Genomic DNA, 15,221 nt, shown 5'->3' with positions numbered 1-15,221 from the left:
TCTTGGGAGCTAATTACAGAAATTGTCACTTGCCCTGTGTGAGCCCCAGAAGTAATGGCACATGTCCACTACTAACAGTGCCCTTTTTGAAAGAATAGCCACAATTTCCCTTCATTTCTGAGTTGACCCCTGCTCATCTGTCCAGGACCCAACCCAGCCCCATGTCAGCAGCTCCTCATGCCGATCTGCAATCTGCTCCTCTCCCAGGTCAACTGGGAGTGTTGGTAGCAGATAGTTCAGCTACATTTTCCAACAGATGTCCCAACAGACTTCAAAAACATAGTAGTCATATTGCTCTTTCCTAAAGACTGGAGACAAGAATCATTTTTTATATCTTCTATTTCCCTTCTCATCATGTTCATGTTTTCCTCTGCTTTAGCATATGGAACATATTTATAAAAGCCGTCTCAACATCCTTGTCTTCTGATTTCATCATGTCTACAATTCCGAAGTCAGTTTCTATTGATGGATTTTTTTCCCCTTAGAGTCATGGATATTTTTATTTGCCTGGTAATTCTTGATTGGATGCTGGATATTGTGAATTTTGCATTATTGAATGTGTATTTTTTTCCAATAAAACAATTATGACAAATTCTTTATTCATCAACCAACCCTTACAGAAAATATGAGAACTCACATTGCATGAAACAGAGTCACTGAGATGATTAAAGGAATCCTTAGTGATCACCTATTCCTTAGTCAACTTTAAAGTTCCCACACTGAGATGATACCAATCCAGACACCAACACAGAAAAATACTTCAACTGGAGTTCTCATCAGAAGACTCCAACTAGAAACAACTATGTATCTCTATTCTTTTTTTTTTAAGTTTTTATTTTAATTCCAATTAGTTAACATACAGTGTTATATTAGTTTCAGGTGCACAATATAGTGATTCAACAATTCCATACTTTACTGGTGCTCATCATGACAAGTGTAACTCCTTAATCCCCATCACCTATTTAACCCATCCTTCCTCCCCGCCCCCACTCTGGTAACCATCAGTCTGTTCTGTATAATTAAGAGTCTGTTTCTTGATTTATTTCTCTCTCTCTCTCTCTTTTTCCTCTTTTGCTCACTTGTTTTATGAATGTGTATTTTTTTTGTATTTTTATAAAGAATGTTGAACTTTGTTTAGGCATGCAGTTAAGTTACTTAGGATCAGTTTGATCCTTCTGAGGTTTGCTTTTACATTTATTATTAAAGCAGGTCCAAATCAGTCTTGCAGGGTAACTTCTGCTTGTTACTACTGAAGACTCTGTACCCTATGTGTCTTCCTATTTTTGTGGGACTTCTGTGAGTCACATATTAAAGTTTTTGGATTGACCTTTTAATTTTTTTAAGTTTATTTATTTATTTTGAGAGAGAGAGAGAGACCATGGGAGGGGCAGAGAGAGAGGGAGAGAGAGAATCCCAAGCAGGCTCCACACTGTCAGAACAGAGCCTGATGTGAGGCTTGAACCCACAAATTGTGAGACCATAACCTGAGCAAAAATCAAGAGTCAGATGCTTAACTGACTGAGCCACCCAGGCACCCAGACCCTTTAAGTATTTTTTTTTAATATTGTCATCATTTGATCTTTTTGTTCTATTTTCTGCAAGATTCCCTCAACTTTTTTTTCCAAAGCAACATCTGGGTTTTTAAAAATTCTGATCATCAGATTTGTAATTTCCAAGAGCTATTTCTTATATAGTACTTTCATTTCTTCATTGCATCCTAAACTTGTTTTGTAAACTCAACACTTATTTTTTAGGATATTCGTTGAAATTTTTAAATTTTTTTCAACTTTCATTCATTTATTAAGCAAATAATTATTGATAATAAACTATGTACCAGATGTTGATGCATTTGCTGAGAATAGAGCAGTGAATGAAAACAGAGGCCCTGATTTCAGGGAGCTTATATTGTAGTGATGGCAGGCAAGCAATAAAAAATTAACAAATAAATGTATCATACGTCTGTTAGTAATAAGCCCTGTGCAGAATCCCCTCCCATCAAACTCTTCTCCCTCTTGCTCACTACATTCCAGTCATTCCACCTGTTCTTCAGGACCTTCAAGTTCCTTCTCCTCCATCCCCTTCTATATACCATTCTCTCTACTCAAAATATTCTCCCCCTGGTTCTTCACATGGATAGTAACTTATTACCCTCCTGAGCACCGTATTTTAAGCATATCTCATCTCCTTGCCCTATCAGTGCCATTAGTTTTCTGTCCCAGTACCCTTTTAATTCCCTTCATGATATTTATCAAAACTCATAATGTTGGTTATCTGTCTAATAAGCCATTCATGCTTATTCCTTGGTAACTGAACCTGATTTTGTTTAGTTATCCAAGATCCTCCCTATAGTCATGTGCTTCAGAGAAGTTTGACTCTAGCCCTGGTCCAGGGGTGAATCTGGATGAGTCTAACCAAATCATGATAATTCCATACACTTGTCAGTGATGGCTTAGGAAGGATTGTGTGACCCAAATTCTGATCAGTGGAATACATGGAGGAGTCTCCTAGTAAGCCATCTGGGAAAGGTTTGCTCATATAAAGAAATTCACAGAATAGATAGTCCTCCTTTTAGTCTCTTGATTTACCTAAGAATGTGATACTTTCTGATGCTCTGGTCATCTTTTAACCATAAGGAGAACTAGTGCACAGAGAGTAGAAAGATACAAACAAGCTGACTTTTGGTGATATCACTGATCCACTAAATTAGTATGTTGTCATTCTTTATGTTTCCATGAGCTCTTAAGGCATCTACTAGATAATGAGTCTCAAACACCAGAGAGACGTCAATATAAGGACCAATGTATTAAATAATACTTACTTGTAAAACAAGAGTAAATGAGAAAAGAGAACATAATACTTATATATCTGACATAGTAAAATAATAAAATAAAATTGGAGGAGAATTTGGGTAGCATATACAAAAACTGTGTTACTACTTCTTAAAACAATTTGTTCAATTGTTTTCTACAATAATAACTGGTGGTGGTAGTATTTGTGTTGTCTGAGGTTATTGTTTGTATTAGGGGGAATGCATCAAATGAGAATTTGGGGATATCTAATTCTATAATCTTGTGATAGAATTGAGAACCAAGGAAAAGAATAGATAGAAAGGTAATGTAGAAAACACTTTTTCCTAGTTCTATTCACTAAATAGGCACAGAAACAATGGCCAACCTGTCATTGCAATGAGCTTTCCTAGGCCCAAACTGTCATCTTGAAATACCATTTCCCACTAAAATAAATCAGGCTTCTTATATATATTGCATATTCCAGGTACAGGGTAGGATATAAACAGGATGAGCTTAGAACATCTTGATCTACCAGATGGCAAGGAAGCTATTAAATACTAGTAGGGTAATTTCAAAAGGATTCAGGAGCCAACTTGAAGAGGTTTTCATTCCCAATGATGGGAAATTCAAGCTTCAATAAGGATAAGAATTACAATGGAATTCATGAGTTCACAATAATATATATTTTTTTACTTTAGAGAGAGCAGGGGGGAGAGAGGCAGAGGGAGAGAGAGAGTCTTAAGGAGCCTCCACACTCAGCACAGAGCCTGGTGCAGGACTCAATCCTAAAATCCTGAGATCATAACCTGAGCTGAAATTAATATTTTTCTAAATTAACTGATCACTGAGGTGCCCGGGATGCTCAGTCAGTTGAGTGTCCAACTCTTGGTTTCAGCTCAGGTAATGATCCCAAGGTCATGAAATCAAGCCTTGCGACAGGATCTGGGCTGACAGTATAAAGCCTGCTTAAGATTCTCTCTCCCTCTGTCTCTCTCTCCTGCTCTCTCTATCTCTCTCCTTCTCAAATAAATAAAATGAAAAAAATTTTAAATAAATTAATTGATCATCTTTGGGGAATGACAGGAAAACAATAAATTATCTTGAAAATGGTAAATAAAAGGGATTAAGTTTTTATCCTGCCTTTCCTATACAAACTATAACAAGGGGTAACAAAACTGTAGATTACAAAAAGTACTATTCCATAAAATGATTCCAGCTAATAGATGAGAACAAAATGACATAATTAGCATATAACAATTTTTCAAACCCCAGTGAATTCATGGGTTCTGGCAATGAGCATCAATGGTTGCTAGCATCACAAGAAGAGACAACCAGATGTTATATACCTCCAAATGAAGACCACAGCACAACCCATAGTCTTGACAAAAGTCTTTACTCTGAGTCTGATCAAGTCTCACTATCACTGTCAATGTGTACAAAATCTAGAAGAAACGTGTCGACCTGCACCAGGAGCAAATTCCAGACCGTAGAAAACTCTACATTTCAAATAGCCTGGATCCTCCTACAGATAATTTGCAAGTAAAAAAGTTATAAGGGAAACCTGTAGATTAAAAGAGATGTTTTTAAGTGGCCAGGACTAAACTATAGAGTTTAAAAGGCATTGTGGGGTGATAAAACTGTAAGGAAATGTAAGGAAGTCATTACTCTAAAGTCTAGGATTAGTGGTGTGGTACGTAGTCTATTATGGAAGTAATTCTCTGATGAAGCACAACTCACGTTATTCATGACTTTGTGGAGTCCCCTCCTCTTTAATCTGGGCTAGTCCCAAAACTTGCTTTAACCAATAGAATGTAGCAGAGTAATCCCATGCCATTCCAGTCCAAAGCCTTAAGAAGCTCTGGCAGCTTCTAGAAGCCGTAGCACTCTTGAAAACCCTGACCCACCATTTAAAAAGCTAAGTACCTTAGTGGCACCTGGGTGGCTCAGTTGGTTAAGAGTCCGGCTTCAGCTCAGGTCATGATCTTGCGGTTTGTGACTTCGAGCCCCGCATCAGGCTCTGTGCTGACAGCTTGCTCAGAGCCTGGAGCCTGCTTTAGATTATGTCTCCCTTTCTTTCTGCCCCTCCCCCGCTCACACTCTGTCTCTGTCTCTCTCAAAAATAAATATTACCAAAAAAACCCAAAAACACAAAAAAAACCCCACCTCAGTACCCTACAGGACAGACCATGTAGAAAGGCCACCTAGAGGGAAAGAAAGCCTTCCCATTTGAGTCTGGCCACCAGCCCATCCACCAACTGAATGCAGCCACAGGAATGACCACTTGTAAAATATAAGATGTACAACCACCCAGTTGAAGCCAGGGCAGATAGCAGAAGTGTGAGCAAATTAACCGTTGTTTAAAGAGCCAGTATCTCTTGGGGGTAGTTTGTTAGGCAGCAATAGAGAACTGAAAATAGTGGTCACTGTGGGAGAAAACAAAGTGATTTAGGATTGGGATGGAGTATGTGGAAGCCTCTGGAATGGCTAGTGAAGTTCTTTCCATTTCTTGACCTAGGTGATGGTCACATGGATATTTGCCTTAAAGTGATTCACTATACTATACATTTGTTTTGTGTGATTTTCTGAGCTTGTGTTTTATGTTAAAATAAAATAAAATAAATAAAATAAATAAAATAAATAGCTTTACAAGAAAAAAGAAAATCCAAATCCACATGGTTTGGCACAGAGATATTTACTCTTCTTCCAAAATTCCTTCAGACTATGGACTTTTTAAAAATTGCTTAGGAGCTCCTAGTTAAAACTCTTAATATATTCTTATCCTACAGACATAAACATCTAAATAATAGCAAGCACAGAAATATAAATTTCTTTGGGTCCCAGACCTTGCAATTTGCAAAACTGAATTAATTGCTTTCATATCTCTAAATCTTTTCTCCTCAGAGTGAGAAAAACTATGTATACAAAACTATGTATACTATGTATACAAAGAAGAAGAAGAAGAAGAAGAAGAAGCAGCACTTTTATAAGCTGGCCTGCACTTTCTTATTGGCAGCAACTTGCTAGTCTCTTTTTAAAATGAATTTTCCAGTTTCAAAGGAGAAAATCTGTATTGCATTTGTGTGTGTGTGTGTGTGTGTGTGTGTGTGTGTGTGTGTGTGTTTTAGTTTGGAACTGTTAGAACTTTAGCCCTTGTGTCCTATGTTTTTCTAAAGTGCTATAAACAGACTGTAGCATATTAATTCTGTTTTTTATTCTTTTGTCTTTACTTCTGACTTCATTTTACATTTACCAGTGCACATTGCTGCATGTACCTTTCTTCTTAGAATGATGTCACCTAGCTTTGCTGACAAAAAAAAAAAAATTAAATTAAATTAAAATATCTGGGGCACCTGGGTGGCTCAGTCAGTTGAACATCCAACTCTTGATTTTGGCTCAGGTCATGATCTCACCATTTGTCAGGGTCTGCCCTGACAGCGCGGAACCAGTTTGGGATTCTCTCTCTCTCTACCTCTGTCCCTCCTCCTCATGAGTATCCATGCTCTCTCAAACTAAACATTTTTTTAATTAAAAAAAATAAAACCATAAAATACCTAGGAATAAATTTAACCAAAGAGGTGAAAAATCTATACACTGAAAACCATAGAACGATTATGAAAGAAATTGAAGAAGACACAAAAAAATGGAAAAAGATTCCATGCTCCTGGATAGGAAGAACAAATATTGTTAAAATGTCGATACTACCCAAAGCAATCTACATATTCAATGCAATCCCTATCAAAGTAACACCAGCATTCTTCACAGAGTTAGAACAAATAATCCTAAAATTGGTATGGAACCAGAAAAGACCCCGAATAGCCAAAGCGATTTTGAAAAACAAAACCAAAGCAGGAGGCATCACAATCTCATACTTCAAGCTATACTACAAAGCTGTCATCATCAAGACAGTATGGTACTGGCACAAGAACAGACACATCAATGGAACAGAATAGAGAACCCAGAAATGGGCCCACAAACGTATGGCCAACTAATCTTTGACAAAGCAGAAAAGAATATCCAATGGAATAAAGACAGTCTCTTCAGCAAGTAGTGCTGGGAAAACTGGACAGCGACATGCATAAGAATGAACCTGGACCACTTTCTTACACCAGACACAAAAATAAACTCAAAATGGATGAAAGACCTCAATATAAGACAGGAAGCCATCAAAATCTCGAGGAGAAAGCAGGCAAAAACCTCTTTGATCTTGGCCGCAGCAAATTCTTACTCAACACATCTCTGGAGGCAAGGGAAACAAAAGCAAAAATGAACTTACTGGGACCTCGTCAAAATAACAAGCTTCTGCACAGCGAAGGAAACAATCAGCAAAACTAAAAGGCAACCGACAGAATGGGAGAAGATATTTGCAAACGACATATCAGATAAAGGGTTGGTATCCAAAATCTATAAAGAACTTATTGGGGCGCCTGGGTGGCTCAGTCGGTTAAGCGTCCGACTTCAGCCCGGGTCACGATCTCGCGGTCCGTGAGTTCGAGCCCCGCGTCGGGCTCTGGGCTGATGGCTCAGAGCCTGGAGCCTGTTTCCGATTCTGTGTCTCCCTCTCTCTCTGCCCCTCCCCCGTTCATGCTCTGTCTCTCTCTGTCCCAAAAATAAATAAACGTTGGGAAAAAAAAAAAATTTTAAAAAAAAAAGAACTTATCAAACTCAACACCCCAAAAACAAATAATCCAGTGAAGAAATGGGCAAAAGACATGAATAGACACTTCTCCAAAGAAGACATCCAGATGGCCAATTGACACATGAAAAAATGCTCCCCATCACTCATCATCAGGGAAATACAAATCAAAACCACAATGAGATACCACCTGACACCTGTCAGAATGGCTAACATTAACAACTCAGGCAACAACAGATGTTGGCGAGGATGTGGAGAAAGAGGATCTCTTTTGCACTGTTGGTGGGAATGCAAGCTGGTGCAGTCATTCTGGAAAACAGTATGGAGATTCCTCAAAAACTAAAAATAGAACTACCCTATGACCCAGCAATTGCCCTACTAGGCATTTATCCAAGGAATACAGGTGTGCTGTTTCGAAGGGACACATGCACACCCATGTTTATAGCAGCATTATCAACAATAGCCAAAGTATGGAAAGAGCCCAAATGTCCATCGATGGATGAATGGATTAAGAAGATGTGATATATATACATACAATGGAGTATTACTCGGCAATCAAAAAGAATGAAATCTTGCCATTTGCAACTACATGGATGGAACTGGAGGGGATTATGCTAAGTGAAATTAGAGAAAGACAAAAATCATATGACTTCACTCATATGAGGACTTTAAGAGACAAAACAGATGAACATAAGGGAAGGGAAACAAAAATAGTATAAAAACAGGGAGGGGGACAAAACAGAAGAGACTCATAAATATGGAGAACAAACTGAGGGTTAATGGAGGGCGTGTGGGAGGGGGGATGGGCTAAATGGGTAAGGGGCACTAAGGAATCTACTCCTGAAATCATTGTTGCACTATATGCTAACTAATTTGGATGTAAATTTTAAAAAAATAAAATAAATAAATAAATAAATAATCTGATTAGGAGATTAAAATTCACTGCCATAATTCACACTGGGTATTTTGTGAAATTTTCACGGTACATTTATTTTAATTGGATTAGAAACCATTACAAATTGAGCTCTTGCTGTTGCACTTTCTACCCGGGAACCCAGTTCAGAATTTCCCAAAGATTACAATGGAGTGCAACTACAATCAATCGGTTCAGTAGTCCAGCAAAAATAAATAAAACAATAAAAAGAATCACCATTGTCATTTTAGTAATTACCATTACTACAGCACCATTGATGGTGTAGTCCTCTCACTGCCAGTGTCCATAGAAAAAAAGAAATGTTTCATTGAGACCAGATCTTGATTCAGTGTCTGACTCTATGAGGTTCATCAAGGCATGAATTGGAGCCCAGGAGGGAAGGTCACTGTTTCTTCCACAAAAATAGGAAAATATGTTAATTTGTCTCAGTCTAGTGTTTATTTTTGATGATTTTAAGAAACTCTCAATTCATACTAAAGAAAGACTAAAGGTAGTAGAAAGTTATTGTTGCCACTAGAAATTACCAATTGGCAATAGTTTTCCTAATTAGAAACTCCTAGCTTTGTCAGTAGTTTGGCATGCATTTGGCATGATTTTTTATCAAAATATAATGTGATCAGCATATGTTTTTGTGTTATTTACACTGGGCACCCTCTCCTTCTTTCTCCCATCCCTGCTATTCCCACCTGGGAAGCTGTAATTCCTCACTTCCCAGGAGAATCCATTCCCTTCTACAAATTAAGAACTAACACCGATACTAACGGCAGAATCTTTACTGACTTCCTACTTTCTTCTGATTAATTTTTCTTAAAGGGACTCAACAAGGCAGCACTTAGTGTGCTGGTTATGACATTTGGGGCACAAGTACTAGAGACAATCAGAGTAAGATGTGTCTGTGGAATATAGTAACACAGATAAGAGCTTAAATAAGATAGAACTTTATTTCTCTCTTATGAAAGCTCAGTGCTGGTATGGAGGTTCTACCACGTGAACCTAGGCTCCTTCTGTCCACTGACTCCATGCTGCATGAACTCCTTCTTAAAAGGACACCTCATAGTGAAAGACGCTGTTCCAGCCACCATCACCATCTAGCCAATAGTATGAAGGAAAGGACACAGAAGGGCACACTCTTTCTCTTTAAAGTTACTTTCTGGAAAGAGCATACAACACGTCTACCTATACCCCTTACCAAAACTCAGTTACATGACCCCATCTAGTTGAAAAGACGCCTGGGAAATATTTTTACTCTGGAAGTTCACATGGCCAGCTAACATTTAGAAGTTCTAAAGAACTTGTAGAAGTTTTTTTTTTAAGTCTATTTATTTTGAGAGAGAGAGAGAGAGAGAGAGAGCACATGCTCATGGGTAGGGGAGGTGCAGAGAGAGAGGAAGAGAGAGAGAATCCCAAGCAGGCTCTGCACTGTTAGTGGGGGAGCCCAATGTGGGGCTGGACATGGTGCTCCACGTGGGGCTCCATGCGGAGCTCGAACTCACGAACCATAAGATCATGACCCGAGCCCAAATCAAGAGCCAGTCGCTTAACCAACCGAGTCACCCAGGCACCCTATAGAGGTTCTATTATTTTTAAAAGTAAGGAAGGGGCACCTGCCTAGCTCAGCTGGAGGAGCATGCGACTCTTGATCTCAGAGTCATGAGTTCAAGCCCAACATTGGGTGTAGAGATTACTTAAGTAAATAAAAACTAAAAAAAAAAAAAAAAAGGGAAGAATGATATTGGGGGATAACCAGCACTCTCTACCACCCCTACTCAAAGAGGATTTAGTATATTACACAACAAAAAGTACGCACGAGTAGGACACAGAGGCGATCAGCAAGGTGTGCCCGGGCTCTAGCTTCTCTTCTCTGAGACTACGTTGGCCTGGCAGTGCTCCAATGGTGGCTATGTCTTTGAGCTAGCTCCCTTCCTACTTAGTTCCAGGCATCACATTCAAACGCAACAAAGTCCAAAAGAAGAAGGAAAGGAAGAATATGTCTCAACCCTTTGTCTCCTTTTAAAAAGGGAAGAAAACTTTCTTAGAAACAGCCAGTAAACCTCCCTTCAAGCCTCACTGGCCACACTGCATCAGAATCCCATGCCGCATATAATCACTGGCAAGGAGAACACAGCACCGTGATAGGCACGGGCCAATCTGCACCCACCCCTCAAAAGCCGTAAGTGGGGCTAGCCTCTCTGGGACACATGGCTTTACAGAGGGGACATTCAGTCCCCAAATAAAAGTGTGGTTCTGTTTTGAAAGAGGAATGGGGAAAAGATGTTGGGTTGATGTCTAATTGTGCCTACCCACGCTCCATATCCTAATTACCCATGACAATATACTGCCATTTCTAGCGAGATAAACTGGACTCTCAGATTACACTGTCATAATATCCATATAAATCAGACCAGTTCTTATGCCCATCTCCTACCCACAAATTACGACTGAAGAACAGGCAAATGTGTAGACTAGTACTATATACATCTAGATTAAGTAGACTACAAACATGTACAGTTCTCCCTATCTTCCATTCATCCTGTCTGTGGAGACATCACTCCAGACACTGTTCTGAGCATAAATTTCATATACTGCCACCCATGTGAACCCTTACGGTACAAGTATGAGAAAATCTCCCTATGAGAAATACAAGTTGTTTTTAAGCTGAAACTCATTTTCTTCATAAGCATCAGATCACCGATAAGCATTTCACTGGAAGCCATTGGGCCCTTACGGGTTAACTGGGACGCACTCTGCAGTAAGTCTAGGAAAAGAACGGTTTTCCTGCCACTTGCTGCTACCAGGCCTCCACGTGTCTGCCAGTTCCCACCGAGACCCGTGTCTCCCACAATTCTCAGCTGTGGCACTGATTTTCCAGTACTTATTCTGACTCTACATAAGGATTTAGGAGGGAGTTTTCAGCTTCTTTTTTGTTTTGTTTTGTTTTGATTCATTAACAATCCAGTGGCAATTTTTAAAAGGAAATATAATTATTTCTCAAACAGGAAGGCATTCTGTGTTTTGAAGCTATAGTTCATTTTTGTATATCAAAGTTTAAAAAGTAAAAGGAAACGTGGCATAAAGAGAGCAAAGTGCCCTAAGTTGATCACCGGTGCCTGGATAATTTATGAGCTTTCTTTCTCATTGAAAGAAGACCCTTTTAAGTCAGTGCTAAAAGCAACACTGAGGGCTAACAGATAACACTGTCCCTGTGATTACAACCTGGTCTTAGAATTATTTATTAATTGAAACATCGTATCAAGTGAAATTACTGAAAGTTTCCAGAAGCAATCCTAAAAATGTATTCTGTGCCAGGAAACATGAGTGTGGTAATAATTTTCAAAGCATCTTTAGAAATGAAGTAACTCCTCAATACTTCTGATATCCCTTCGCCTGGAAATTCACTAAATCCTAACAAATAATGTATTTTCAAAACAACCATGTGATGAGCATCACTGTTAACACAAAGTTTCGATGCACACAAACTGAACGGCAGCTGTTAAACGATTTGTCTAAAAGCAAATGCTGATTCAGACTCATTAGCATACCAGAAGTAAGCTGCTTATAACACATACAAGATTAAGTTAACAAAACTGACTCCAAATATACTGACTAGTTATTCTCCATATGTTAGCAAAGTTTATCAAGCTTGAAGGAAAGTTATTGAATCAGCTACAGGGGCTTTCAAATCTATAATATTTCACTGGCAGCTCCTTTATGAGAAATAGGTCATAAAATTGTATTTAAACCTTACTGTCATATTTTCGATTGTTCTGCTTATAATTAAATCAAAACTTGAGAATATTTATGGGCTAAAGGATGGGCAAATCAGAGAAGATAGGACCATATATACACATATATATATACACACACATATACGTATATACATGTATACATGTATATACGTATATATACACATATATACATGTGTATATATATGTATACATATGTGTGTGTATGTATACACACATGTATGTGTGTATATGTGTGTATATATACACATACATATATATGTGTATACATACATATACACATATATGTGTGTGTATATATATATACACATATATATAATTTTTTTACAGGGATCTGAGGCTTCAAAACCATCAGGAAATCACAGCCTCATGACCTTCATGTGCTCATGCACTAACAATTCACAACACCATGCATTTTTCCAATGCTCTTTTCTCTTTTGGCAAGACTAGTATTCTCAAATGAGGCAACGTCTCATTTTCTCTGGAGGTATTCTAACTTTAACTCTTCTCTTCCCTCTGCCCGTACATAACTTGAAAGTGTCCTCCCAAAGAATAAGGAGATAAAATTGAACAAGACTTGTGGATGTAATGACTGTCACACACTCTGCTATAGTTTTATGCATTCAGAACATATTCATTACAAGTCCTTTCTGTGCACTAGCCATCTCATACTTTTGTGAGGGTAATAATTTAAATTCACAATAAAATAAAAGGGTAACACATTATCTTTTCACATGAATACAAGGCTTGCACCAACTGTCATGACCATGAAGTCTTTAAGAACATTAATCCCTTACATTGCTGGACTTCCGATGATTACTGTAGATGGCCATGATTCAACTTTAGGTGTCTCTAAGCTTTGCGGTGAAAGGAAGTCTTATAAAATAAATGGCATAAACATATTTTGCAAATAACTAAATGCAAACCCCTCCTCACTATGTTCTACTACATTGTTCTTTCAGTCCCTTACACACTGGTGAAAATAAGCACATGGCCAAATTTGTAAGACTAAGGCAGCCTTAGTTTAGCTGTTTAACTAATATAAATAAGCCATCCATCTTTCTCCCATTTTAAATAAACTACAGCAAAGGAATACTTGACCAAGATTTATCCCCTGACAGAATGGGCTGTCGATGATCCTCTCTGCCTCCACAAGCACCAGAGCAGGAATCTGGAAAGTCAATTACATGGCTCTCAAGTGCCCTGATTTGATATCCTTTTAAAATGATTTTAAATGTTGTGGTGACTGAAAACAAATATGGAATAAGGACACTAAATAAGTGCTTTCCTATCAGGAAATTTCAGGGGGCCAGAAAGAGAACTTAAACAGGAAGAACTTAACCATTTCTTTACAGAATTAGGGTAAAACGTACAGTTCAATACTTAGTTTAGAAGGTATTTCTAAAGTCAGAAAAATACTAAATTCACAAGATAACTAAATAGGTAGTGGTTGTGGGCAAGGTTTGCTCTAGAATAGAGAGATGGGGTCAAATACACCCAGGAGATAGAGTCACGATTTTCTGCAGTTTCCATTTAGTCTGGGTTTTTGTTTTGGTTTGTTTTCTAAAGTTTTTTGTTGCTGTTGTTGGGTTTGTGTATGTTGTTGTTTTGTTTTTCTGCCTCAGACTCTCCAGTGAGTCACTATGTCTGAAAGTCTCCCCAAATGAATTTCTCCCCATCTATTACTTTAGCTAACTGTTACAAAATATGCCAATGTTCCTCTTTTGTCCCCCCCCCCCCTCCCCCGTCTCCGGAGAGGGAAAGAAACCGTGTAACCTGGGAGCATAATGACACGGTCCTTTCTGCCTCTGATGAAATCATCCACAAGTGATCTGAAGTTCCAGTGAAAAGATGTGGCCGACGCCGCGTTTTACAAAAACAGGCCAACGTTACCAGGAGGGAAATTCTGCTTTACAGGCCGGGAATCCCCCGGGAAGTCTCCAGAAACGAGGGATATCCCCGTGGCTCTCTTTGGGCAAGTTCAGAAAGAGCCCAGAACTGAGGCGAGGGTGAGGTGTTTCTGGGCCAGGTGCTGATCAGACCCCAAGGCGGGCTGAGCGGAAAAAACGGGGTCGCGCCCCCACCCCTCGGCCTGCACCTGCCTCCCACCACCGTGCCGCGGCACTTCCCAGAGCATCCCCCGCCGGCGGGCCCCCGGCCGAAGCGCAGCCCCGCCGGAGCCCAGGCGTGCGGCCCCGGAGCTGGGAGAGAGCTGGACCCGCGAGGCGCCGTGCGCTCCCGAGGTCCCCACGCCCGCCGGTGGCGCGCCTCAGGTGGAGGGCGGGTCCGGCACCCGCTGGCGACGCGCCCTCTGGGGTCAGGGTCCGCGCGGCGGTGCAGGCCCCCCGGGCGGGCGCCCCGCCCCGGGCAAGACCCCCGCGCGCGCGTACCTCGGATGTAGGTGCACTTGCCCTCGTCCAGCAGGCTGGAGGCCGAGCCGCCCATGGCCGCGGTGCGCGCGATGCACCCGGGACGACGCTGACGGCTCCCGTGGGCGCCCGCTGCTCGCTCCTGGAGGTTGCTGCGAAGGCGAACCCGGCTCTGCAGTTAAAGGACAAACTTCCTCCGAGAGGCGCCGCCTTCTGGGGCGCCTCCTCCAGGTCCGCGCGCGCCCTCTGAGGATCTGTGGGCTGGCCTGGGGGCTGTCTTCCCGCCCTGGCTTCGCTGGGGAGCTCCGAGGGGACGTCCAGTCTGGAAAGACTGCCCGCTCGTTCCTTCTCCTCGCCGGCCTTTGCTTTTTCCCCGGGTTATGGGCAGCCGAGAAAACGCCGTGGGGTAAGTGCACAATTTCCCTAGTGACTGGAAACCTCTGTGAGCTGGAACCTTCGCCACTCACATGTCACAAGGTGGAATTAAAGACGTTGCTTTGCACGCCCTTTGGTACTAGAAGCAGCAGTTCGCAAGCATCACCTAAGAACTTGTTAGAGATGCAAAATTTCAGCTCCCCCACCCCTGTGTACCCTCTAAACACACACACACACACACACACACACACACACACACACACCCGCCCCGGTTAGAAACTCCAGGAGTGGGCCCAGCAATCTGTGTTTTTCTCAGGGCATTCCAGGTAATTCTGAGGCCTGCTAAGGTTTGAGAACCGACAGTAAACTGTACCTTCC

General features: G+C 40.6%; 1 protein-coding gene across 1 annotated transcript in view; it reads right to left on the bottom strand.

Annotated features, from left to right (window-relative positions):
- Nucleotides 1-14,670, bottom strand: part of NIBAN1 (niban apoptosis regulator 1) — a 151,584-nt gene extending 136,914 nt beyond the window's left edge. Inside the window, exon 1 of the mRNA XM_047840839.1 lies at nucleotides 14,490-14,670. Coding sequence (XP_047696795.1) covers nucleotides 14,490-14,544 — 55 coding nt within the window. The 5' untranslated portion in view covers nucleotides 14,545-14,670. The remainder of the gene's footprint in view (nucleotides 1-14,489) is intronic.
- Nucleotides 14,671-15,221: the final 551 nt, after the last annotated feature.

This window comes from Prionailurus viverrinus, chromosome F1 (genome assembly GCF_022837055.1).
Source record: "Prionailurus viverrinus isolate Anna chromosome F1, UM_Priviv_1.0, whole genome shotgun sequence".
In the NCBI taxonomy this organism is placed as follows: Eukaryota; Metazoa; Chordata; class Mammalia; order Carnivora; family Felidae; genus Prionailurus; species Prionailurus viverrinus.
The sequence above is the reverse complement of the archived record's forward strand: the minus strand, read 5'-3'. Positions and strand labels throughout refer to the sequence as shown.